The sequence below is a fragment of the Nannospalax galili genome, unplaced genomic scaffold (genome assembly GCF_000622305.1).
Source record: "Nannospalax galili isolate Female #2095 unplaced genomic scaffold, S.galili_v1.0 scaffold655, whole genome shotgun sequence".
Classification (NCBI taxonomy): Eukaryota; Metazoa; Chordata; class Mammalia; order Rodentia; family Spalacidae; genus Nannospalax; species Nannospalax galili.
This window is the reverse complement of record NW_008337285.1, coordinates 1,827,181-1,854,878: the sequence shown is the minus strand read 5'-3', so window position 1 is coordinate 1,854,878 and position 27,698 is coordinate 1,827,181. Positions and strand designations below refer to the sequence as shown.

General features: G+C 40.9%; 1 protein-coding gene across 7 annotated transcripts in view; it reads right to left on the bottom strand.

Annotated features, from left to right (window-relative positions):
• Elavl4 (ELAV like RNA binding protein 4) overlaps positions 1-27,698 on the bottom strand; it is a 94,671-nt gene that overhangs the window by 41,048 nt on the left and 25,925 nt on the right. For all 7 annotated transcript variants that reach the window (XM_008832423.2, XM_008832421.2, XM_008832422.2 and 4 more), the window contains exon 2: positions 11,151-11,391. In XM_008832423.2, coding sequence (XP_008830645.1) covers positions 11,151-11,391 — 241 coding nt within the window. The remainder of the gene's footprint in view (positions 1-11,150; positions 11,392-27,698) is intronic.

Here is a 27,698-nt window from a genome sequence, read left to right as displayed (position 1 = left end):
TTATTGCTGCAAAGTGCCTTCACACAGTGAAGTTAACTTAGTGAAGTTTGAACCATAAGTACTGCCCAAAGAAAGAAGGGGAAAGGTTTCTTTAGTGGATCCTGAGGAAGTGGTAGTTTGAGGGGGTGATAAAGCTACCCACCCCTCTAGTGTGTCTGTACAGCAGGTGAGTCAGGATTTCATTGAAGTTGATCTCAGTTTGGGCTAGTTTGATGTGCTGTTTGGTATTCTGGGCAGGACGTGTTTGGGGTTGCGTATGTTCAGAGTGTGGGGCTCTGGGCAGAGCTCTTTCCCTCAGTACTCAGAGGGTGCCTGCCACATTGGCAAGGCTTCCCAGGGAAGGGCTGTAAGAGCAAAGGTGGGTGAGAACGAGTTCTTGTTTCATTGTCAGGACAAAGATATGAGATTGACCTTGAGGTTCCTGTTCACTGTCCAGACTGGGGTTTTTGGCCAGAAATAAGTGCGGGAACTCTCACCAGAAAAGCAGAAGCTATGGATGACATAAGTCCTGAATGCCCAACCTTGAGAACTGAAGGGAGGAAGAAGACTGAGGAACTCAAGCTGACATTTCAGTGTCAGGTAGCGGGCAAGGAGGGCTTGCTTTGAGAACCCTCTCCTGGCACACTGTTTATATCTTATGTTATAAAAACGGACATCATTCAGGCAGCTTCTCCATGCCACTGTCAGCCCTTCCATTACAAAAAGACCAGTCAGTCCAAACTGGGCCCAGGCAAGAGAGAAGAGCAAGGGAAAAATGAATATATATGATTTCAGGATTCACAGCTATCTTGGATTATAGCTGGCAACTGTCTCCACAGTCCGTAGGAGCTACAGTAAGGGTGGGCTAGCTTGTCTGTCAGTTCTAGACAAGTCACATTTGATTGGCCAAGTTTCCTCTCGTGTGTTCTTTTTACCATTCTACACCCATTCCCCTCCACCTACAAGCTATTTCAAGATTATTTTATAAGTCAACTCAGTTCCTTCTCCTTCTGGATCAAGGTGGTATATGAGTAAATAAGAAGGCAAAAAGAGAAAATAGAATAGTTCAGATGCCATATCATTTTTTTTTTTTTTTTTTTTTTTTTTTTTTTTTTTTTTGAGACAGTCTCTCTGTAGTCCCAGCTGGCCTAGAACTGGCACGCCTCGAACTCACAGAGATCTGCTTGCCTCTGCTAGGATTAAAGGCATGCACCACCGTGCCTGGCCTAGGACAGGAAATTTAAAAGCGGGGGGGAGAGAGAGAGAGAGAGAGAGAGAGAGAGGGAGAAAAGAGCAAGGAAAATAAGCCACATCCATGATTCAAGTTTTCTTTGTGCTTTCTTGGTCTCACCTGCAAAATGATTTTAGACAATTGCTTCTATTGAATGCTTCAACAGGTTAAATGAGGTACTAAGAAGAAGAGCCACTGAAAGCAAACAAGAAGAGCAAATATCTGAGATAAGTGTGTATCTCTGGCATATACCACAAATAAAATGATTCAATCTGATTCGAGATGCATTTCATGAGAAATTCATGAGCAGCCACCGGAATTAGAATCATCGCCGTAACATGCTGCGCCCACTTTGTGTCAATAGGGTCTTGCATCCCACCAAAGACAAAAGAAGAGCTGATTAGAAAATCAGACTTATAAATCTGCAAGATATTGAAGTAAGTGTAAAAAGAGTCACCGAGCAAGCATGTTCCTGACCTCCGATCATAGACGTCATTTTGTGTTGGGAAGCATTATTTATTAGCAAAGTGGAAGAATACAGGCTTCAGTATGTGGCAGGCTTGGTTCAAACCTTAGCTCTTCTTATTAACTGTAACTTGGATAAATGACTCTCTCTGAGCTAGTTACTTCACTGATAAAGATGGCATGGGCACTTACCCTAAAAGGTAGTACTAAGTGCTCCATTCACTATTCCATGATGAGGTCTATATTAGTCATCTTGGGATACTTAGAACAAAATATCATGAATGAGACAGCTTTAAAAACCCAAAAATTTATTTTCTCATAGTTCTGGAGGCTGGAGGTCCAAAATCAGGGTGCCAGCATAGTTGGGTTCCTGCAAGGGCTCTGTTTTTGATTTGTACAGGGCTGCCCTCTTATTTGGTGTGTGGATATAGAAAGAGAGCTCAGGTTTCTCTTTGACTTCTTGTAAGAATGCTAATGTTATTGGCTCTTATCCTCAGGACATCGCTTAACCTTACTTATTTGTGTAAGGCTCCTATTTCTAAATATTTATTTTGGGGGCTAGGACTTCTTATGTAAATTAGGTGTGGGAGTGGGCATAAAGACTCATGCTGTAGCCATGCCTCTAAGCTTGCTTCAACTGCCTCCTCACTGTAACTGGTTTTCTAATTTCTACCATGTTCAAGGGCAAGTTCAAGGCTCACTCTTCTTTGACACTTGTTCTGAGCAGCCCAGTCCATTGTCACCCTTTTCTCCTTTGAATGTTCATAACCGATGTCTTCATTTTCACTCAACAGAGGCAGAATGGCAAAGTAACAGAAAGACCACAGGTGGTGCAATCAGACAGACTCAACCCCTTTCAGCTGATAATTCTAGGCTTGGTGTTCTCAACTGCAAAATGGAATAATAAACATTGATCACGTAAAATACAAAACTTCAATAAAATTACAGGTATAATATGCCTAGCACTGTAACTGACATAGTGTCAAATTTCCATTTCATTGTCCTGTTATGAATCAATCCTCTTGTGCTATCTTTCCAAAGACTTTTGGGTGTATATATGTGGTGTTTATGTGTTCATGTATTTGTGTAGGTGTTCGTGCACATTTGTGTGCATGCACATGGAGGCCAGAGGTCAATGTCAAGTGTCTTCCTCAACTGCTCTCCACTTATTTTTTTGAGACAAGGTTTCTCATTGAATTTGGAGCTTACTGATTTGGCTAGAATGGGTGGCCAGAAAACTAGGGATCCTCCAGCTTCGGCCTCTGTCTCCCCAGTTCTGGGACTGCAGGTGTGCACCACCACACTGGGCAGCTTCCGTGGGTACCAGGCATTCACACTCAGATCCTCATGCTTGTGTGCCAAGTACTTTAGCCCTCCGAGCCCTCTTCCTAGCTCTTTCCAATGACCTTAATAGGTATTGCCAGGAGAGGTGAGGTTAGGCCTTGGTGAAAACAAAACCAAAATTAGTCCTACAAAACAGCAAAGGTAGATATGTAGTGATAAGCATCCTAAGCTGGGTACCTGTCCCTTCTGTATCTATGGGCTGGTGGAGGCCCTTAGAATCTCCTGCCTTTCCTCACTCACTGCCCCCTACTAGCATGCCTTATCTCTCTGGGCTTCCACATAAACCCTGACACAGAGTTTAAGAGAGGGAATAGAATAACATTTATTTGGTCTGAGAGCATAGACACTAAATAAATACTGTTGGCTGATTGAAAGTGTTTTACAAATGTAAAAAGCCATAGACAGATAGATGGTCTCTATCTGAATTTTATCTTTTCCCCAAATTAGAAATAGCTTCCTCCATCAAAGCTCAATTTTGGCACCATAGATAAAATGAAAAGGCCAGGAAACTGAAAGATTTTCAGTTGTTAAGAAGAAGAAAGACTGCGACAGGGTTCCTGGGTTAAGAGCAGTATAGAAGATGCAGAATGGGGCAGGGACAGACTGAAAAACACACTACCACCACACCTCTCAGAAGGCAAGAAAAATGAATTTCCCATTAACACATTTCAGAAAGCACTTTCCTCCTACCCTGAAGCTGATGAATTACATTTTTAGATCATGTGTGGAAATTTCAGTTTGACATTACCTTCCTGCTTAGTTCCTAGTCACAATCAACCAGGCTATTCTGCAGAGTAAGAGAGCAGTGTGTGGAGCAGTGTGTGTGTGTGTGTGTGTGTTAGGAGAAAGAGAAGAAGCTAAGTGAACAGGGACTTGGTCTTAAGAACCAAACAATCAGCTAAAGCACAGAAATAGAAAATCCTTAAAATACCCAGGCCTGATTCATTTCCTAGGTAAAATCCTTTGAGACATCTCTCTTGGGATGAGACAGTACTTCCCTATGGTTATCTGAGTTTGGAAATCAGGGCAGAACTGTCAGATTTGGAAGGGGCAGATGAAGGGGAAGATAACCAGGAGGTAAAAGGAAAGCATACCTGGTCTGTAATCCTGAGTACCGCCATCCTGGGAAAAAGCTGTTGAAAGATACATAATGTGCCTGCCCAAATCCTAACCCTCACAGCTCCACTCAGCTGCCGAGTTCTAATTAGAAATGATGGAAAGTCTCTGATTGCCCTTGGTGAGTGTGTAGAGGCACAATGATTACATGGTTTACTGTCTACGCTTAATGTTCTGAAATTCCCATTCTCCTTAATAAGGTAGATCCCCATTCTCCAATTTTGTAATCCCTTTGGGCCTCCAAATTTTCTCTGCATTAAAAATTTTCTATTTATTTCCCTTAATAATAGTCAACTCATCTCCCAAGTCAACACATCAAAAAATCTTTTATTCTTCCTTCTGCCATAAGTATAAGGTGACTGCAGGGAGGTCATTAAAAAATGTTGGATGCAAATTGGCCTGATTTTCTCCGGAGTTCCAGAAATATAGAGCACTGTACCAAGCACATTTTCAAATCAGAACAAAACATGCAGATAAATGCTAATATTTCCTCTACTCTTCCTATCATTAACAAATATCCTCTGATGTGTATGTAAGAAAAGTTCACTTAGTTAATCAATATCTTAGGATTTTCCTGGATATGCTTAATTGTGGTTGAGTTTTAACTATGCTTAAAGCTGAGGCAGTTTCCATTTCAATACAGTGTTTAAAAAGTAAAAGGTGAACACAATGAAGGGTATTTCAAGGAGATAAAAATCAGAAGTTAAAAACAACTCCAGCTTCTTGTTTAGGTAAGCAGTGACTTGTTTAACTTAAATTTTAAATTTTTAAAGTGCATATATAGTGTATCATTTTCCAAGACAAATATTTTGAACTCTAATTACGTTTTCCCTATATTAAAAGTTTCCATTCCCTGGAAATCAATCTGAATTTCTTTGTAAAGTGGAGAAATCGCCTTAGAATTTTGGAAGAAACTGGATAGCAAAACAGGGTATAAGATAGGGCTGAATTTGAGTCCTGGTCCCACCCTTCAAAGGTGAGACACCTTGTGCAAGTTGCTCAGTTCCTCCTAAATTCAAATTTCTTCATCTGAAGAGAGGATTGAGGATTACACAGGACTCCATCTTCTGATTTAAAAAAAATTAAAAAAATATTTTATTTATTATTTTTATTTTTATTTTACAGGTATGAGTGTATTGCCTTCATGTAGGTAGGTGCATCTATGTCATGAAATGCCCATGGAGGTCTGAAGAGGGTGTCGGATTCCACTGGAACTGGAGTTATGGATGGTTGTTAGCCACCATGTGGATGCTGGGAATCAAACCCAGGTCCTCTGCAAGAGCAGCCAGTGCTCTTAACCACTGAGCCATCTCTCCAGCCCTTCTCATCTTCTGATAATGCATGGAAGGTACATGGAAGATTCTTACTAAATACTGGCATCCTTATGATTCCCCAGGAAATCCCAGTTTGCTATTTACATGAGCTACTACATTTAAAGGATGTAATGCCATCCTCAAAAAACACAAGGTGCTTGTAACATACAAAATCTGTGAAATTATTATTTGTCTTTGCTAGGCGCTAAGAGAAATTATTCCAATAAACTCATCTTATCGCTGACTTCACTTTCCAGGAGTAAGTAGAAAGCATTTTCATATTCTATGGCTTTTTTCGGAGTCTTTTATTGTTTATATGGTTCTCTCAGCAGTAAACCAAATTCTCAAAGAGTCCCTATAAACGCAGTTCCATGAAAGCAGAGGCAGAAACCAGTGCAATCCTTGAGCCTCACTTTCCTCTCCTACTCATTAGACCATACCATGTCCCTGTCAAGGAAGCTGTTAGACACTCTCTCCACTGCTGCGCTCTGTGCCCCAACCTCACATTCTGAGAGACACGCAGGATGATTAACACTTTCACAAATCCAAGGAAGAGCACAATTCTGATGTGGCCCCATCGAAACAGAGTTGACTCCTTTTTAATATTTATTTATTTATTTATTTTTTATTTATTTAATCTTTTGAGACAAGGTCTCCCTGTAGGCCCAGTTGACCTGGAACTCACTATGTAGATCAGGCTGGCCTTGAACACACACAGATCTGCCTGCCTCTGCCTCCAGAGTGCTGGGATCAAAGACATGTACCACCACATCCAGCTGACTCCTTTTTTAAAGTAGAAATAGAAACAAAGTACAATGGTGCCAGCAAAGTGTTCTCCCTGATACCCAGAGGATTGAAGAACATTTTTTCCCCCTTGTTCTGCTTTTGCTACTGAATGATTCGTGAATTTATGGGTTGGATTTGGTTTAGGAAATGTCAAAATATTTTTTGGCATACTTAAGTTTGCCAGACAATGCTGCTTCATATTGGACCACTACTTCCAAAAAGCCACCTTCTACCTTCCAAACTAAAGAGGAATAAAAACTGCTTTTTCTTTTCAGCTGAAGTTTCAGTTCGATTCCTTTTCCTTTCTTGTTGCAATCTAATCTTGACTCCATCTTTCTAACCTGCCACTGCTCCAGCTAACAGAGACAGTACCTTTCCCAGCCACCCCAGCACTGGGAGTCTGTCCATATTCCAGTTTTGTAGTCAGCAATGCTCAGTTTGGACTGCTCTATTCTCAAAAATTTTATTAGAGCACTCATTTGCCTGAAACGGATAGAAAACTATTCTTAAAGGCTCTTATCGATGGACATATAGAGGAGGACATTAAGTAAAGATGTAGCTATTTATTTTACTGGGCAGATCAGAGCTGTGTATTGTCTTCTACTGAGTTCTTCCTTTCTAGGTTTTTATTTTCTGTGGTTTTAGGGATTGAACCCAGGGCTTTACACATACTGAGCAGGAATACTATCACTGAGCGCTATCTCTACCTCCATGTGGGGACTTTTCTTTGCTATTTTTCCACTTCTTTATTCCTTTATGAGTGGGGCAATAAGATAGACAGGTATTTACAATAATAAAATTTAGCATTGCAGCTTGGCTGGCTTTAGACATATCCAGGCCATCTAATCCTGTCCTGGTCAAGCCTTATGTTTCTTCCCCTAAAATATCAACCATTCAGAAATTTGGATTCCACAAGGCAAAACAGAAACCAAAGGTAACAAAAGAAAATAAAAACTAGGAACTTAAATGAGTTCTCAGAAGCCCGTGGGAAACACAATGTCTACCAAGGTCTTGCTGTTCTGCCCCTGAGTTTCTAGGTTGCAGAAACCTTGTGGATCACAAGACATCTTCCTTTGTCTCCAGCAGTAGGGACTGGAGGTAAGGACTTGGCTAACTATGCCATCATTTGCCCATGGCTATACCCAGAAGCAATTTGGTATACATGTCTTCTCTCCTGGGTACCTAGATTAGTCTGTGTCTTCCTAATTGCAATATGGAAATCTAGTGATTCTGAGAAGAGTTTATTTAGTAACAAAGATGTCCAGAAGCCCTGTAAGGGAATCTTAGCTCTGGCACTTACAGTAAATTTGCCTGTGCCCTGAAGAAAAATGCAGGTTCAGTTATATCCCTAGTGGATGACAAATATTGTTATCTTTGCTTCCCTTTGTACAGGAGTCTCGTTTAAAGCCATGGTGCATTAGGTGGGCTCTCCAGAGGGCAGTCAGCAGCCTCTCCTCAGAGGAACACAGTGCTGCTTTTGGTTACAGGGAGGGGGTTAGAAGGGTACTTTCACCTTGTGCACGTTCTCATATAAAATAATGCTTTTACGAGACTCCCCAAGCTCACTACAGTTAATTGTACTGCCTGGGGAAGTTACTTAGCCTTGCTTAAGTTCAAACTCCTTATCTAAGAAAATGGAAGTTGTCCTCAGTGGTGATGAGATAAGGCTATGCCCAGCGCTTAGGAAGTACCTAGCTTTAAGTGCTGTCCTCAGTACCACATCACTTAAATCCATGACTAAGTTTCTTCTGTGTGTTCTCTCATTAATTCAGCAACAACCCACAGCTGGAGTGAGTTCAGCTTGTTGTTAATGCAATGACTCATTTCCTCCCAAGGGATCTGAACTTTTCAGAAGGCAGACCTTCCCAAGGAATCCATCATACTCTCCTAGGGAGTGGCTTGGGGCTGGGAAATCTTTTTTTTTAAATTTTATTTATTTTTATTTTATTTTATATGTATGTGTGTATTGCCTGCATGTAGATAAGTGCATCCGTGTCATGCAATGCCGGTGGAGGTCAGAAGAGGCCGTCAGATCTCCTGGGACTGGAGTTACAGACAGTTGTTAGCTGCCATATGGGTGCTGGGATTTGAACCTGGGTCTTCTGCAAGAACAACCAGTGTCCTTAACTGCTGAACCATATCTCCAGCCCCATGGGGCTGGGAAATCTTAATCTTGAATTCTTATCTTTTGTCACCTCCCACCCCCAATCTTCCCACTGGATATTTAGAACTCCTTGTAAACTTCACAGGATCAAAATGCATTGAGATCTGTAGGAGGTGTTGGAGGAAAAGGGGGGACTGGGATGTTAAAAATCAGGGCAACAAAAATACCTATGATGTCATTTACCCCGACTTCTGAACCAGCAGCAGCTTTTCTGTTCTCTGGTGTACTCCACCTTTCGTAGCCTGTGCTATGACTGAACCCCAAAGTAGGTCTCAGAGGGTCACCTGCTTGGAGGGGTTCTCATCCTTCCCCTCCCTACAGCCCTATCTCTCCCTCCTTCTCTGACTTTTAGTGTAGCCAATTAAACCTGAACAACGGGTGGATGGAGGAAATATGCTGCATCCATGGAATGGTACAGCAGGGACCAGTTTCACTGTTAATTTAAAATGCTAGAATTAATTAGGTAGTGTAAATGAAGAATTTAATAAGCACTCTTTACAACCACAAGTTCTACTTTTATTAAACGCTGCTACCAAATGAGGGCAAATAATCTCTGGTCTCTCTATATTTCCCTGCCTCATTCCCATAAGTTCTCTACAAATAAATTTTTTTTCCTGAGTGAAAAAATTGCATAGTTATAAATCTGTGCCTGAATTGTAGTTCTGCTTTCCGCCCATAAGCTTCAGTATGGCTCTGCTTGTGCTGGAGAGGGTGCTAAACAAACCAGAGTTGACAATTTTGGTTTTGTATACCAAATTAAAGGCTGTATTTGAAGCTGTCACTCCTATTCAAATCTACTCGGTGAACTACCAAATTAGCATTCTTTCAGTAAAAGAATCTGCTTGTTTAAACATGTGTCTTTAGCAAACAAGGAACAACACCATGAATCAGTACTTTAAAAAAAATCTCACTACCATTCTAAGGAAACTCTTCTGAAAAGGTGATTAATAATATCCATTCACTAATATAGCTGGCAGAATCCTTATTTAGAATATAATGTGAAACCAAAAAGTACATTTTCTATATAGGAGTGGGAGGAAAAATCATATGGTTATCCGGTTTTAATTTGGTTTGAATTATCATCCCATCATGTAAAGATTATCAAGGAATCTAAACATCAACTTTATGAAAGTATAGGTAATTTTGTTAAAGAACAGACAGTCCAGTACCCTGGGATAAGCCTGGCCCCATTTGGAGGCCTTGGTATCTTTCCGTCCTTGAAGCACACTTGCTGCGTGTACCAAACCAGCACCTTCTACTTACTGAGAGCCTCCTATCCAATGGCATCCTGCTAGGTGTGGCATAGCTGGCTTCTCAGTTCATCCTTGTAATATACCTTTTAAGGTAAGTATTATTTTCCAGTTTTACAGATGAAGAAATTTGCTGGTTTACACTGTAAAAAGCAGCACTGAAGTTTAGCTTTGCATTTCTGTAAAGTACTTACTTTGTGAAGGTGCACATTTACATGTGAATTAGAAGAATAAAAAGAGGTATTTATTTGTATGCACATGAATATATTGTAGTGTCTGATTTCAAATCAAGATGATGTCTTTTACTAATTAAATCAGAGAGCTTCATTTGTATTTATACAGGCTGGTTGCTTGTCAAACTGCCCAGTGAAAGTGAAATGGAAGTCCGCACTCACAATTCACAAGTGCTCAAAGCCTATATGAATGAGTTCAGGAGCAGAGTAACAGAGGACAGTCACTATACCACTTCACTGTGCAGCTGTGTAAGTTTTATAAGAAAGCATTCTCACTTCCAGTAAGATTATAGGGAAATTCTCTGCCCCCTACCCCCCCAGCAGCCACAGTATCATTGTCTGACACTGAATCTTTAATGAGTAGTTAGTTATCAATTAGGAAATAAGTCAGTGTGTAAAAATCTTGATTATTGAAGTTGTGTGAATTGTTTCATTTTTAAATACAAGGTCAAATACAAAGTGGTCAAAGACTAGCTTCAGAACAATGAAATAAAAAATGAAATAGAATACCCAGAATGTATAGCTTCATTAGGTATCAACTCCCTTCTGTAGACTGGTTGTATTCTAGAATTATCTACTATCTTTAGGGCTTGTTCTTCCCAGGGACAACGAACAATGGTGTCATCTATCTACAAGTGTACTTGGGTTCCCTTTAAAACATTTGTCATGATATGGAAAAATATTAGGCACACATACATCAAATGTTTGAGAAGGGAAGTTATTACTAAAATCTAATGGAGTATAGGGAAGGAAAGGCAGAGGGCAGAACTTGGACCCGAAGTGCAAACAGGAGACTAGGAATGTAGCTCAGTTGGTAGAGTGCTTGCCTCAAGTGCATGAAGACCCTGTATCTAACACCACATAAAACTGGGCATGGCAGTATATGCCTGTAATCCTGACACTCAGGAGGTGGAGGTATTTGAGTCAGAAGCTCAAGGTCGTCCTTAGCTACAGAGCCAGTTCAAGGCTAGGCTGGGATACATGAGACACTGTCTAAAAAAAGTAGTGGTGGCTGATTAAGAATAAACGAAGATACAACCAAAGGGTCACTTCCCACAAAAGGTGAAGAAGCTCCTTCTTCCTTATCTTACCAGTCTTTGATGTGGCTTTATGTGGTGCACACACATGTATGTAGCATGGGCTTATGGGAGTGTATCCATGTTATCCTTGCATGTACGATTCATGATGTACTCAGATGTACCATCACACATATATACATTTTGTCTAAGGTCTGCTGTGAATCCCAAGCTTGAATATTGAAGAGCATACCTGTAATTTTGTCTCTCACGAGTTTGCAGGATTCTATTTCACCAATGCTCCCAAAGAGACTCCTGAACTCCTCTTGGGTCATATTCTGGGGTAAATAGTTGACGATGAGGTTGGTTTTGCTGTCATCTGTGGCTGTGCCTGTCTGCATAGGAGAAGGACAGTTTCTGTTGTTGCTGGAGGGTCCATTGCTTGTATTGGATGTTGGGCCATTTGACACCTGAGGCTCCATGGTGCTGATTATCTAAATAAAAATGTAAAAAAAAAGGAAATCTCAAACAGCACAATCATCTTTTCCTAGATTTTATTTTATTTTTGAAAGGAAAAAGAACAAGATGAAGCAAGATAGAGCAAAATAGACTGGGTTGTGAACACAGCCAATTTAGAAACATGCTTTTAACCAAGATGTTAAGCTCCCCTTGCTATTTTTAGGCCAGCCCCTAGATTTTGAACACAGACTAGAATGCAGTGGGAACTCTCCCATTATTTTGTTAATGAAAAGCTAATTCCTGTTTTCATTACACAATCACTCTCAGAAATGTATACTTAAGCCACACCAAATTATAATTAAAATGTAAAGTAATAATCATGATTAAAATTATAGTTCCATTAAAGCTGAAAAAGCTAAATATAGAGGGCTACACTTACAAGATCAAATACAGTACCTGTTTATTAACTGTCTGATAAAGTAAAATGACATTAAATTAAGTGGGGCTCTTCCATATGGGAAGGGCTTAGACTTTCAATGATGCTTAAACGCTGATCAACACTCCGATTTTATGAGTATTTTCAGGGGACTTACAAAGTCATCTAATTTTTTAAAAAAAATCCAGCCATTCTGTTACTATTTCTCCTAGGCCTCTAGTAAAATAAACAAAGACATGAAAAAAAAAATTCTAGATCTCTACCTTTGGTCCGGCATAAGCTATGGCATTTTACACATTATTTAAAGAAGACTTTCTCTCAATTTAAATATTTGTTTAGATATTTCGTTAAAGACATGTGACCTGTCCCAGGAAGCAGAGAAGTGAAGGGTGGTAGTGGGACAACAGGATTTAGTTACTCCTGCTTACTGGAAAAGGGAACTCAGGAAAACTATGGAGAAGATGATGCTAGAGTGAGATCAAGCTCAAAAAGGTAAGACATGAAGATGCCCTGCATCGGTTGACAAAACTGGAAAACCACCAAACCACAGAACTACAAAGTATCACTTAAGGGAATGAAATCTAGTTCACTGTTTAATATTTGAGATGATGTCCACATACCCAGTGACAGTCACTGTAGAAAGTGGGGCAGCACCTGGACATGTACCTAGGTTTCCTAGCTCCAAACAGAGACCACCAGTCTCTCCTTTCCAGTCCACCTTATTATTGTTCCTTAGTTGTCCATCAGGATATGGCTGCCATTGTCTTTGAAACTGCTATCAACTGCATGGGGATGGAATCATGCTCTGCCCCTTACGAGCTCTGTGTTGTCTGACAAGGGCTTTTGACTCAGCGCTCCTCCCTGGAATAAAGGGGCACAATACCTCCTGCTTTGCAAAAACAGTGAGAAGGATCCAGTGACACGCATCTACACAGCAGCTGGACTGTCCCTGATAAAAGGCATTCTGTCAATCACCTGATGGGGCTTTACTTACTGAGCAAGGAGACATAGTCTTTTATGTTCTACACCTCAGCACTTAGGAAAATGAAGGACAGAAGATAACTGGTGACCAGTTCCTTTTACTGTATTATTTTCTTGGCTGTCCAGAGAACTTTGGTGGGGGGAGAGGGTAGGGGGTAGATGTTTTCATTGAACATTACATTCATGTCATCAAATGTATAAATCTGAAGGCTACAACTGAAGAATGTTTAGCAAGTGAACAGAGCTCACATCTGGATAACCACCTCCACATCATGACTAGCGACAGAAATCTTCCTCTTGTTTATCCCGTCATTTAAATCAGTCCCACCAAAATATCCACCTATCTGACTTCTAATTTATATATCCAGATTCTCTATTTTAAACGTTATATACATAGAATGATACCATAAATATTCTTTCATGCCTTTTCATACATTTGAAATGTCACCTGTGCTTGACACAAGGCCACAGGCTGCTTTCTCTACTGCTATCAGAATTCCATTGTATGGAAACATCACATTCTATTCATCTGTTGAAGATCTAGATTGCTTCTAGTTCTGACCTAGTATACTGTTATAAGCACCATGCATATGCCTTTTGGAATAGTACCCACATTCCTGTTTGGTATATTCCTAGGATTCTACTTATTGGGTGGTAGGGTATACATACACTCAGCTTTAGCGGACTTGTGTCAACTATTTCAAAGTGCCTGCACCAGTTCATGCTCTCGCTAGCAGAGACTGAATTGCTTCATTTGCTCCATATTTCTCTAAATATTTGGTGACTAGTTTTTGGTTTTATTTTGGCTTATTTTATCATCTGAAGCAGAGTGGTATAATAAAAGGAAAGATTTTTATTTTTGGTCTTTTTTTGCTACTGTTTTGAGACAGTGTTCCTAATGGCATTATGCCCATGTTTTTTTGGTACATCTACACACAGGTATGTAGCTCAGGATACCTTAAATTCAGATCCTTTTCCTTCAGCTTCCCAAATGAGACTTGATGCCTGGGTAGGAATTTTTTTTTCAAATACATTTTATTTATTTATGTAGTGTGTGCATGCATGTGCACCTGCCTGCATATATATATATGTGTGTGTGTGTGTGTGTGTGTGTGTGTGTTTGTATGTGTGCACATGTCATGGCATGCATGTGGAGATCAGAGGACAACTTGTAGAAGTTGGTTCTCTCCTATTACGTAGGTCCCTAGGATGGAACCCAGGCTGTCAAACTTGGTGGCAAGTGCCTTTACCTGCTGAGCCATCTTACCCTCCCAGGAATGTGTTTTCAGACAAAGCTGCCTTAAAATTATCCACTTGATATCAGGTGGTTACTTCAGTACTCTGAGCCTCGATATCCTCTTTTGCTGAACTAGAAAGAAGGCCAACATGCACTGTACCTTCAGAGTGAGCGCTCATGTCTATACAAAGTCCAGAACATAAAGTGCCTAGAGCCTTCCGAACTGTTATTCCTTTCCATGTCCCACACACGTGAGTCTTACTTTATTCCCTTTTTTGATGGCTACGCATGGGAAATGAAAACCAAAAGAAAAACATGAAGCCTTGAGAAGAGCCAAGGAAACAAAGCAGATTGAGGAAGGTGGAGAGTGTCGAAGGTTCTTTACCACCATGTAAGTAACTTAAGTGGCTCCACTTCTCACATCACCAGAACTTTCTTCTTGGCCTCAAGTCAACTGGAGGCTTCCAGAAGGCTGGTCCAGACAGCAAAGAGAAAGCAAAAAGCTCCTGAGAAGAATCTTAACTAAGGCTCTCCTCAGAACTTGTAGAAATTTTACCCAGAAAGTCCATTCAGCTGCTTTGCCCTTGGGGCTAGGGTCCAGGCAAAGAATCAGGGCCAGTGCTGTGTATGCTAATGGCGATGAAGTTACAAAGTATCAGCAGAACCCTGGCTGGGAGGCAGATTTCTGCTGGGCCAAACCCTCAAGCCTCATGGGCTTGCCTAGTGCCTCTGTTTTCTGGGCTGCCCCTCTCTTTTCTGAGTCTGTTATCCCAGACCACAAACACAGGAAACGCTGCCAACTTTAAGGAACTTGAAAATAAGAATTTATCTGCTTCAGGAGGCCTTGCTGATCTAACCTCAGAGCTAACCAGCTACTGCATTTTGTTTTAATGATATACCACTTACCCTAAATCCCCTCCTAAGATTGTTCTACAATCTATAGCACCCCTTTCTTGCTAATCATCTTTCTCTTGTTACCCCTCTTACAGCTTCCCCAAAGACACTGAGAAAATATCTTAGACTACAGTAGCCTTTCTGGTGTTGGTGATAGAACATAGAAGAATGCATGAAACATGTAGGCGTGCTGAGAATCCGTGGCACTTAGGTGTTGAAGGTCGTCTGGCAGGTTCGTCTTTTGTTTGCTGGATGTTCATCTCACAGACAGAAATGTGGTGAAAGCCAGCACTTGTCCATGTAAACATCTTACAGGTAAACCTTCTCTAGGAAGCATGAAGGCAAAGTAATTTCAGTTCCCCCATCAGCTTATGTCTCCTTGTAGCCTATGTGGGTTTTCTAATTTATGTCAATTCCCAGAGTTGAGCCCTACCTGTGAATTAGACAACCCTAAATGGACTCCAACTTTTGAAAAGGTGACATGAAATACAGTTTACCACTGAGCTACTTCCACAGACTGTCTCTATAAATTAGGTCATATCATTCTTGTGTGACGGAGATGGTGCTCTTTTCTCTGCAGACACACACTAAACAGTTATCCTTTGTGTATCCAGAAAGAACTGATGAAAATACACACACACACACACACACACACACACACACACACACACAGTGTTTTCAGTGAAAACGTATTCTGAAATCTGAGAAGCCTGTGGAAATGCAGGGATCACGTTATAAGACCCCTCACTGGTCTTACGGATGCAACACAGGCTAGAAGGAATAATCAGAAATTAAAAATGTCAGCATCAACTCTGGCATCTGGATGAAGATTTTAAAAACATTACCTAGAAGAGATGTCACTAAGAGATAAAAATATTGAATTCATGAATATGAAACTGAAGCATTTTAAGGTTTTTAAAGAGAGAACACCTATGTTCTCTACTCGGGAAATGGACCAGATGTAAAGAAAATACATTTGGTGGGAAGTCCATCCACAAATAAGCACAGGAGCAGGCTAGGCAAAATCAGAACACCTGCTTCCTTAGGCTAACATCTTTGATAGTCTAACAGTACAATTTTCATTACAAATAAATGCATCAGTTACTCAAGTGTGCTTAAGTACTTTAATGAAACATTTTATGTGAGTCTCACAGCCAACTTTGCAGTTGACCAGATTCCAAACCCCTAACTTACCCTCCTTCCCTCTTCTGAACGGTGACTAAGGACAGAATTACTGTCAGCACCCAGGAAAGAGCTTTGAGGAGGCTCAGTTGACTCCAAACTCTAATGGTTGTACAAAGCACCGCATTAAATCTTTTATGTTCCTGTGATGTATTTTAAGAAACATTATACAGGAAGAAAATTTCAGGGGTAAACTATTAGAGCAGTGCACAATAATGTAAGCACTCAAATTCTGTCACTGTAAATGTCGATGGATTGAATGACTAATTACTCATACTCAACACGTTAACCTCGCCCCTCCCACCACTCTTTCCTGCAAAATATGTAACAAAAGCAAGAAGGAAGGCCTCAGACTAGTAGCTGCCAGATCATCTTCAGGGTTGTCTATCCTGCAGACAGAAGGTAAGGAGCAGAGACTGTGCCAGCCGCTTTCTTACGGTGCTCCCTCTGGTGGGTGGGAACATCTTTTCTGCCCTTCATGGTACCTGCCTTGTCACCATCCAGTATGTTTATGTCCACTCAAGGTATCTATAATTCTACTTCCCAGACATGATCGTATGCACATAAAAAGGGTTTATTTTCACTAGTTCTGACTCCTGGGATGAACAGAGAGGGAGGCACAGTATGCCAGGCTCTGAGGTAGGTCCTGGGAACACACATGTAAAGACAAGGAACAGGCCCTTACTGAATCTACAGTGTGACTATGCAACATATATCAGATGACGTTAGGGACCACAACCCCAGCACCATGATTTTAATGACGAGGAAACTGAGGACCAGAAGAGGGAAATGACTGGCTGAGGGTCATGCTGCTAGTTAGAATTAGAGATGGAACTGGACCCTGGGCTAGAAATCACCCTACCTGTTTACTCTTTCTGACAATGCAGGCATGGCCATTCGGATGAAGAGCTACTCCTTTTTCCTCTGGGGCACTGAGAGGGGCACATTGTAGAGATGTACTTGAATAGTGGCACAGAGACATGCCTCTCTCCAGACTCCCTAAGTGTAGCACTCTACTGTTCACAAAGAATGGTGACCCAAACTCTGGGGTCCACAGAACGGAGACCACATCTCTTCTTTATACAGCATCTCTATCCTACATGCAGAACAAAGCCTGATAATAGGCAGGTTGCTAATGAAGGGCAGCTGAATGAATGAACGAATCAGTGAAAGCCCTTGTGCTTTCAATAGCTTCCTGGATCCCTCAATCCTGTGAAACATAGCCAACAGTGTTAAATGTCATCTCCATTTTATATGTATGCATAAAGAAGACAGACAGGCAGTCACTTGTTGTGCATCTGTTATACAACAGGCACATACTTGAACATTATTTCAAATGCAGATAAAAAATTATCTTGTGAAATAGTCATAGTATGAAATTCATCTTTTTTTTTTGGAGACAGGCTCTCACTACACAGCTCCAGCTGGCCTGCAGCTGGTTGTGCAGATCATTTCAGGCTAGTCTTGGTCTCACAGCACTCTGCCTGCCTCTGCCTCCCCTGTGCTGGGATGAAAGGCGTGCACCACCATGCCTGGTCACTTAGTTTTAAGTGTATAATTCAGTTGTATTAGGTACATACATGTTCTATTACCACCACCATCATTTGCCTTCAGATTTTTTTTATCTTGCAAATTTCAAACTCTGTATTCATTAAACAATAACTGCCTATATCTCATCCTCCCCTAGGGCCTGGAAATCATCACTGTATTTTTTGTCTGTATTTCAAATTCATTCGAGCAGAGAACTGAACCTTTGGCTGGATCTAGTAGAGACCATACTGAATGCTTTGGTTCTTTCTCCCTAGAAAGCTAGAAAGCTAATGTACTGTTACTAGGTTGAAAGTTCCCAAATTGATCCTTCCTATTTAACCCCTGGACAATATTAGAGCTCTTCTCTAACATTTATTTATTTATTTATTTATTTATTTATTTATTTATTTATTTAGTGTGTACATGAGACAGGGGAAGGAGGGAAAGGGGAGAGAGGGAGAGAGAGAGAGACAGAGAGAGAGAGAGAGACAGAGAGACAGAGAGAGAGAGAGACAGAGAAACACTTGTGGGATTTGGTTCCCCCCTTCTATCGTGTAGGACCTGGGATTGAACTCAGGCCATGTTTGAGAGCAAGCACTTTTAGCCATCTCAGTGAGCTGAGCCAGTCCAGCGCTTCTCTCCCCTTCCTCCTCCCCTCCCCTTTCCCCTCCTCCTCCTCCTCTTCCTCCTTCTCTTCCTTTTCCTCCTCCTCCTCTTTATTCTTTGAGACATGGTCTCTCTGTAGTCCTATTGGCCCAGAACTCACCATGTAGACCAGGTTGGCTTAGATCTCAGAGAGATCTGCCTGTCTGCCTCCCAAGTGCTGGGATTAAAGCCTGTCTCACCCTACTTCCTTCACTTCCCCACCATGCACTCTCCCCACTCTCCATATCAAGGTGGGTGAGAATAATTAGACAAAGCAAACTTTGCCACTGCCCTCACAAGTTTCCTCCACACCCTTGTTTCAGCTCCATTTTATAAATCATAGATCTCAGAGAGATCTGCCTGTCTGCCTCCCAAGTGCTGGGATTAAAGCCTGTCTCACCCTACTTCCTTCACTTCCCCACCATGCACTCTCCCCACTCTCCATATCAAGGTGGGTGAGAATAATTAGACAAAGAAAACTTTGCCACTGCCCTCACAAGGTTCCTCCACACCCTTGTTTCAGCTCCATTTTATAAATCACAAGGAAGAAAGCAGAGCCCAGTGGTTCAGGGAAACCTTTGGTTTTACTGCTATAAAAATGATACTACCTTCACAGTGCTGTCATGAACACTAAGTGTATACAGTACCATTCCTGGCTTAGTACTCCCTCTACAGCTATTAGTAATGGCAGATATCAGTATTATTAGAGAGGACAGGAAGAGAAACAAAAACCAATACCAAGGAAACTAGGCTGCGAGTTCAACTCAAAAAGCTCAGAGCAGCAGTGTAACACGAAGGTGGCACTTCTTCCTTCTCAAATAATTCTTGCTCTTAGAATTAATTAATTCATTAATCAAACAAACATTTGTTGCTGAGGGGCTCGTACATTAGCAGAGAAAGAACATCCATATCCAGGAAGCCTTTGAAGTGTGTTAAGCAGAACCACTCTAAAATTCTAAAAGCGCACTTAAGAACTAATGTCCAGAAAAGGTCCTTTCAGTCCCTTCATCATTTTTTCCATCCCCTCGTGAATTCCTTCCACATTCCTCAATCCTCCGTAACCCTTTAATTTGCTTACTTTTGGGGAAAATCAGGTGCAAGTTACAGGACCGATATTCCTTCTCACTACTAAGGACGTCAGTGTCTAAGCTCCCAGAAAGCCACATCAGATGTGATGCACAGCACCCTCACTCCTGCCAACCACTGTGGACTTGCTCCAATATTGTCCATAAAATGGCAGCCTGACCCTAAATTACTGTTGCATTCCTGTATTTTAACCTACTTTACACTTTCAAGATTTACTTCGGGAGGCAAATAAAAAGTTACAAACTTACATTATAGGACTCTGTCCTAACACAGAACTCACTCCATGATACATCATTCCAGAGACCAGCGCAGACCCTTGCACACCTGTTATGTGCACACAGCTGTCCTTACCTTCACTCAGTTTATGCAAGAGGACTGTCACAAGACTATAATGTTTCTTTCAAACCCTTTAAAATGTCAGCAGTCCAAGTAGCAAGGCAGAAGCTCAAGGAAAGTCCCATCTGCAGACACGGCTCAGGTGTATACACTTCAGACATACACATGCATCTTATTAAATATTTTAACAAATATTTAAAGGTACTTTCTTTCATCACTTTGTAAGGACTTCTGAAAATTTATATAGAGAGGCTAACCCTTATGTAATAGACCAAGCACTCCCGAGAGCATGGGGAATAATGTTTACCAAGGGCAGTCACTGAATCAAACCATTAAAGAAATAGATTTAAATTATTCATGAGAACAAAAATAAAAGTCCTAATTCTTTTTGTAGGCCTTTCCCACTTAACCTTTATAAGACTCTGACATGTAGTATATTAGACTGTCATGAAACAGCCTCAACTATTACATCTTACCTACCTTTCAAAAGCCTGAAAAACAAATCCCCCAAGTTAGAGAATTACACAGCAGGCGCTATGTTCCTGAAGACAGATATTATTTTTAGGAATAATTCCTCATGTTTCCTCTTTCTCCTTTAAAGATACTAAAAATGCCCACACAGCACACCCTGATTTCATATTTCTTTATACTTTCCTCTGTCAGATCATGAAATCCCTACTCTCCCTGCTTTTTTCTAAGTGGCTTTAATTTGCTTCAGTCCCTTCAGCTTAATTTTTTAAAAATGCAACATTTTCCTAGTTATGATTCAACAGTGAAGGAGGCAGATATAGTGCCCAAGAAGAAAGGCTGGGATTGATGATCTGATCACTCTAGGTAAAGGAAACCTGGGACTAGCACTCTCCAACCAAACTGCTGGTGACACAAAAACAGCACTGGACCAGGGGTCCTGACTGAAGGCTGAACTCAGGTCCTCTCACACTATTCATATCAGGCTTGTGTAAATTCTGCTGGAAGGTAAGTAGAAAACTCTGGGGAAAAATTCAATTCTAACCAGGGAAAACATTCTGGCAGCTTAATAATACCTTTGAGCAGATGCACAAATAACCTGAAAGGCCTATTTACTCTAGGAAGTTAAGAGGCAATAAATTCTCAGCATATCCTTAAAACAAGTGTATTCAGTCCAGCACAAGTCTACTTAGAATGCTATTACCGGCAAAGGTATTGTTCTAGGAGTTGGGGAAACAAAAAACAATTTGGTCTCTGCCAATCCAGGGTTTGAGCTGAGAGGATAGCAAGTCAGCAGATAACTAATTGCAATCAATTTTATACGTCCCTTTATCTTAAGCAATTCCTTCCAGAGCTTCTCTAGTGACCCCTCCTCATGCAAAGTCCATGAATTGAATATACTGAGCGCTTCTATGCTGTTCTGATACTGAGCTGAAAGTCTTGGTTCTGGTCAAAAAGCCTGTATCCTAAACAATGGCTGTTTGTAATGAGGAGGGACTCTCTAGGCATCCCTCCATTGAAAGGGCATCTTCTTAACTGGAGATGAGCACCAGGCATGCCAAATGTGCTCTCAGCAGAGGTAGGCAGGACTTTAAAAACAACCGGCAGCCACTGGAGAGAACAATTAATACTTAAAATTGCAGGACTGGTGTGGATGTGAACAGCACAATCAAAATTTAATTTCTCTCAGGCATTATTCTTAAATTAACAGAAATATATGTTTTTAATCACCTTCCCTAGATACCCTTCCCCCCACTCCTAAGTAAGTACTAGTTTCTTTTACATCTTACAGGATTAGCTTTACTTTGGGCCTAGAAGGACTTTTTGGTATGTCATCCTGGTGTGGTGTTGGTAAAGCTCTTGCGTGTCTAGTTTAACAGACTTTTATGGAAAACTCTTCAGAGCTAAGGGACAGCTTGACCACCAAATTCATTAGAAACACAAGGAAGCTTTCCTTAACTCCCCACAATCTAGTCCTTTTTTCCAAAATGGCCATTAGCTAATGCAATCTCAAACTAGGAAACTTAGGAAAAATGCTTTCTTTAAGCTTCCAATAAGCTTTCTTTGTTAAAGGCATACTTCAAAAAGATGAATATTTTCCATTTTAACATAAATATAATTTGGCAGACAAGCTTAAGCGTCCCACAAAAATATTAGCTCTAATATATTAAAAACATCCACTGGAAAACAATCCCTTTCCTTCCCTCTTCATCCTACCCACTAAACCTTTCAGAACCCTAATGTTTAATGTGAATAAAATAACCCAAATGCCTAATGATAAGCTATGAGTACCTGTTGGGATGGGAACCAGTTGTTATAGTAAATATGTTATTTTCATCTTTCACACAAAGAGTAGTTAATGAAATCATTTGAAAAACTGCCCACAGACTGATTAAGTTGGATTTGTTTTCTGATTAAATGCATAAGCAATAGCCAATGGCACAATTCATATAAACATAAGTATTATGTATTTATAACATGCCTAGCTAGTGGCTCAACCTCACTAAAAAGAAAACATACTGAAGCTGGGCGTGGTGGCGCACGCCTTTAATCCCAGCACTCAGGAGGCAGAGGCTGGTGGATCTCTGTGAAATCAAGGCCAGCCTGGTCTACATAGCAAGTTCCAGGCCAGCTGGGGCTACAGAGAGATCCTGTCTCAAAAAAAAAAAAAAAAAAAAAAAAATCAAGGAGCAAGCACATTTGCCCATTTTCAAATTTAAATTGTATGTTTACAATCTGATTACATTATTCAGAAATTAATGTAGAAGCATAATTTGAAAATGAATACCACTGTCTTAATAGAGATTGTGTAAGGATGAGGAGGAAAATGAAGAGGAGTAGAGGGAATAAGTCTCTAGGAAAAATATTACCTAGCAATCTTCTCTATTTCAAGGGGAATTGTATAATACCAAAATGCCGACAGCTTTTTCAATTGCGCAGTTCCAAAGGCAGGTTATTTAGAGCATTCTGAAGCCAGAGCTGCTCAGTGAAATGAAGGGTTATCAGCATCTCAATGGAGATACAGGTGGCCATGGTAAACTAGACCCACAGATAAGTCACACGGGCCATCTGTCTACACTTTCATTTGTGAAAGGGGAACTTCACTGGAACCTTAATTACTTTATAGTTGGTGTTTGGCTAGGGTCTCATTATGTAGTCCAGGCTGGTCTTGAATTAGCGATCCTCTTGCCTTAGCCTCCTCAGTGCTGGGGTTAGACATGTGGAATCACCATGTTCGTTTGATCTTCCTTCCTTCCTTCCTTCCTTCCTTCCTTCCTTCCTTCCTTCCTTCCTTCCTTCTTTCCTTCCTTCCTTCCTCCCTCCCTTCCTCTTTCTTTTTTCTTATTTCCTCTTTCTTTTCTCCTTCTCCTCCCTTCCCTTCTCTTTTCCTTCCTACTCCCTCCCTCTATTCTTTTTTCTGTTTTTCTTTTTATAAAAGAACATGAAGAAGTTTTTGACTTATAGGATTGGGTTAGACATCATGCCTTGGCACACTCTCCAGGAAGGTTGGGTGATTGGAATAAATGTAGATTCTACCCAGTCAGCATTGGTGAGCATACAGCCTTGGCTGGAAGAAGTGTGGCTTTGATTATTTGTGTGTAACATGTTTACAGAGAAAAAGGAAGCTCAAGAGTTGCAACTGTCAAGCACAACAAAATGGTCATTTTCAGCGGAAGGAGAAGGTGGCGCAACCTTTTTGAACTTTATGTTTTTATTTTTTGCTCTGAATGATCTAGTTAGAAACTCAGAAAGAACCTCAGAATCCAAAAGTTTATACATCTAAAGCACACACAATAAGGTATATCAAGAAGAGTGAAATAAAACAAAACAATCAACTCAAGTGCCTGACAAAGGATGGCTACTGGTCAAGTCACATATTGTATAGTTTTAGATAAAGTATTCTGCAATTGTTAAGATTATGCTTATGGTGGCATTTTGTAACAAGAGAAAATGTGTTATGAACCATGTGAAAAAATGGTGAAATAAAATATTATCTTAATTATATAACCATGCCAAGAGTAGGAGGGAAAACTAATCAGCAGTAGATCACAGTTAACTGTCATATTTATCTGTCTACATTTTCCTACCTTTGTGTTGTTTCTACAGAAAGCATAGTGCACTTTTGTAATCTGAAAGAAAGTTCTTTTTAAAAAGAAAGAAAAATGTTAAGTCCTTCAAGCCAGTTTGGAACCACAGTTTTAAAAATGATTCTTCTACCTTCCCAGAGCCATCCGGCAAGAGCACTCCTTGGCCACATTCTGTTCCTACAGGAGAGGACATGCAGGAGTCCAAATGAATACAATTCTCATTTCTTAAAACAGTCTCTGATTCGGCTGCCCCTTCATCTACACCACTGTGAATTAGCAAGGTTACAGTCTTAGTCTGCCTTATTGCCTGCCGGCAACCTTCAACAGGACAGCAAGGAGAGAAGATGATTTATAAGAAAAGCATTCCTTGGATCAGGGAGTGAAAAGTACTGATCCGTTCTAAAAGCTCCTGCTGACAAACTCTGATATTATGAACATTCTGCACTTGGACAAAAGCTCCCACTTTTCTTAATTACATGGTTTGAGCAGGAGCCTGCTTTCAGGATCTGCCCAATCATACAACAGCCATTTATTTTCCCAACTGCAGCTGCCAAAATTTCCCTGATCTCTGTTCTGTGCTCCATCTTCAAGGACATCTTGTGAATGTATGACACTGTCCAGCGGTGGCATTCTGCACCACACATTTAAAGCCCCCCCACCCACATATGGAGATACTCTCAATACATTATTTATTAAAAATTTCACAGATAAGAAGAAAGCGGGAGTGAAAAACATCACAAATATCAGACTATTTCGATCTGCTTTGAGGTACAGCTTTTTTTTTTTTCCACAACAATGAGCCACTGACATTCCCAATGTGATGGTCTTTCTTTTCTTTTATGACAACAAATCCAGTCATTCTTTGGATCCTCTCATTTTAATATAAAATTTCTGCTTAATCTGCATCCTCTTGTGTGCAAAAAAGCATAGAGCTTCCCTGAGAACTTTTATTTATTCTTAAATATATGAAGCTGGGTGTGATGATGTACACTGTAATCCCAGGCTGAGGCAGGATTGCCATGAGTTGTGCAATAGAACTTGTCTCAAAAACCAACCAACCAACCAAATAAATCATGAACCTTACTTCTTCTCCTCCTCTGCCTCCTCCTCCTCCCCTTCCTCCTCCTCCTCCCCCCCCTCCTCCTCCTTCTTCTGTCTTTTTGAGATCCCTATAACCCCAGCTGACCTGGAACTCACTATGTAGACCAGGCTGGCCTGGAATTTATAGCAATCCATCAGCCTACCTGTGCCTCTCTAGAGCTGGGATTAAAGGCGAATGCCACTCTGAGGCATCGCTCCTTCCTTTTGTTTCTGCTGTCTACACTACACTAGTGCTTCAGGTTAAACTTTTCTCCAGCATTCCAGTTGACAGCTCTCAAAGCACAGCAAATTCATTCTGACTTAGGGAGCAGATCTTTATGTTTAAAGGCTAGCATGCTGCTTGCTCATAGGTGGCCTGGAAGGGGACACTGGGGTGGGGCCCAGCCTCTGCCCACCCACTTCTGGCCTTCAGCCTTCTTCCATTTCTCTTCTGCCTTTGGTGCACTGAGGGCACAGTGGGCTGCCCACACTTCCACATATGGTGGTAGTAACTCCAGGCCCCCTCCCCAGAAACAGGGCCAAGCCCAGGTCAGATGCAAAGCCAGCAGCCAGCCCTAAGACAGGGGATCCGAAAGCCTCTTCTGTCTTCGGCAGGCATTGCATGACATGGGTGCACTTACCTACATGCAGGCAATACACGAATACACATAAATAATAAATATAATAAATAAAATATTAAAAAAAGAATTCTTAGGTAGGATCTTTTAAGGACTAAGTTACTATGCCGCTAAGAAAAATTTGGATATGATATACTCATGTGAAATGACAGTACTGAAAATAAGTTGAGTTCTTTGCATACAATAAGGCTTCTTCGAAATCATGGCTACAAAGTAAATTTTCTTGATAAACTCTTCCAGCCCTAGACCTACACTTTCTGTCCCAGGATGGAAAAGCAAAAGGCTAACAAACATGTACAATCTTCTTTTGTCAAATTAGAGCAATTTCAAATTTTATAGGCACACATTAAAAAAGTTCTCTTATAATTTAAGGAATGTAATGGTGAAAGTTGGAGGTTTGTGGGTTTTAATTTCTAATTGAATATTTTATGTGTAAGAGTTTTGTCTGCATGGATGTAAATGCATTCATGTCTTCAATGCCTGCAGAGCCAAGAAGAGGGCATCAGATCCCCTGGAACTGGAGTTAGGGACTGTTGTTAGCTGCCATGTGGGTGCCAGTCCTTTATAGGCATACTTTAAAGCAAGTTATAAGCCACAATTGAATGCTGATGTTACAGTATTTCCTTTAAATAGCCCCACCCTGTAATTGAAGTTAGCTCTTAAAAGCACAAACAAACAAACCAGTTCAGGAACAAAAGCCAAGCTAAGTTCCATATACGAACAAGTTTCTTCAGTAGGCCAGAAACCATAGTGTTAACTGCCAGGAATACAAAGATGAGAGAAAGATCCTGTCTGCAGGGAAGTAAAAAGTAAGTAAATGAACAATTAATACATAACGGCATAAAAGGAGTTATGAAGACATATATAAAAATGCCTCACAAAGTACTTGCCCAGAACATGGCAAATGATTAACAGAGATTGTGTGATAATGCTGATTAAAAAGTACTTTTGGGTGATCTAGGAAAATACTGAGTCAAGCAATTACCATGAACTCCCTCCAGTGCTACCAGCAGTGAGATCGTGATAAACAGCGATAAACAGTGACATAGTAATGCGTATCTTCATGTATGTTGTTTCACTTTAATCTCACACAAAGTTGCAAAGTAGCTACTGATGTTGCCTCATTTACAGACCTGGAAGGGTGGTCACACTACACGTGATGGGAAAATGAAACTTCAGTCAGTATCCACTGTCACTGCAAGTTGAACCCAAGTCTGAAAAATTCTGTGCCCTTTCCTATGCCTCGAAGGAAAGTTCCTGACAATATTAAAATATAACTCTGTAATATTAGAAAAGACCCAAATAATCTAATATGATAACCTTCTTGGGTGTTTAACAGACATACTTTGAGACCTATAATAATTTGGTCAGAGGGACATAAAGGACAGTTTTTGCTCCTTGCCCTCCTAGGTAGACTAGTTCCAGGGGACTATGAGCATCTCTCAAAATGTCCTGTAATTGTGGCGGGTCACCTGTCCTCTTGATCAAGGAGGCCAAGGAGACCCCACCAGGTGGACTTGAACCAGTGTCCAGTCTACAGAGACGAGGGTCAACACAGAGGAATCATTTCCTCCATGCTTCCAAGCAAAGCCAACCATGGTTGAGAAGGACCTTTGACTTATCTTCACATAGGTGGAACTGGTAAAAGAAAGGAGCCAGGGGTTCCTCCCAAGCCCATGTGACCCCAGAGGAACAGATCCTCAAACAACCTTAAATGTAAAAATAAATTGATTTATTTGGGACAACTGTATGGCCTTAAACACTCAAAAGGAAAGTATAACCAAAGATTAAAGGCCAATATAATTTCTTAAGAGCCCATATGCATAGCTAAAGGCGACATAGCAAGCAACAATGCCAGATAGGAGATACCTTCTTTTGAGTTGTTGGCCAGGGTGGCCCAAGGGGCTCCTAGATGGTAACCCAGCATAGAACTGGAAAAATAAATAGCAGACCCCAATCTTATCTAAAGGACTATTGACAACTGATTGTTGCTAGATGAGGAACAGCTGATCTTCCTAAAACAAAGACCTCTAGATAGGCTGACGAGATTCACCAGAGGGACAAGTAGTGGAGAATGGCTGGGGCTGCTGACATCACAGTGGACAGGAGCAGGGATGACAGAGTACAAGGGCTCTAGTGTGTGTGTGGGAGGCTATGGGAGGGTGCCATCTCGGAAGTGGGTGTATAGATGAATAAGATGGTTTGGGATGTTCTGTGTGATACACACACACACACACACCCA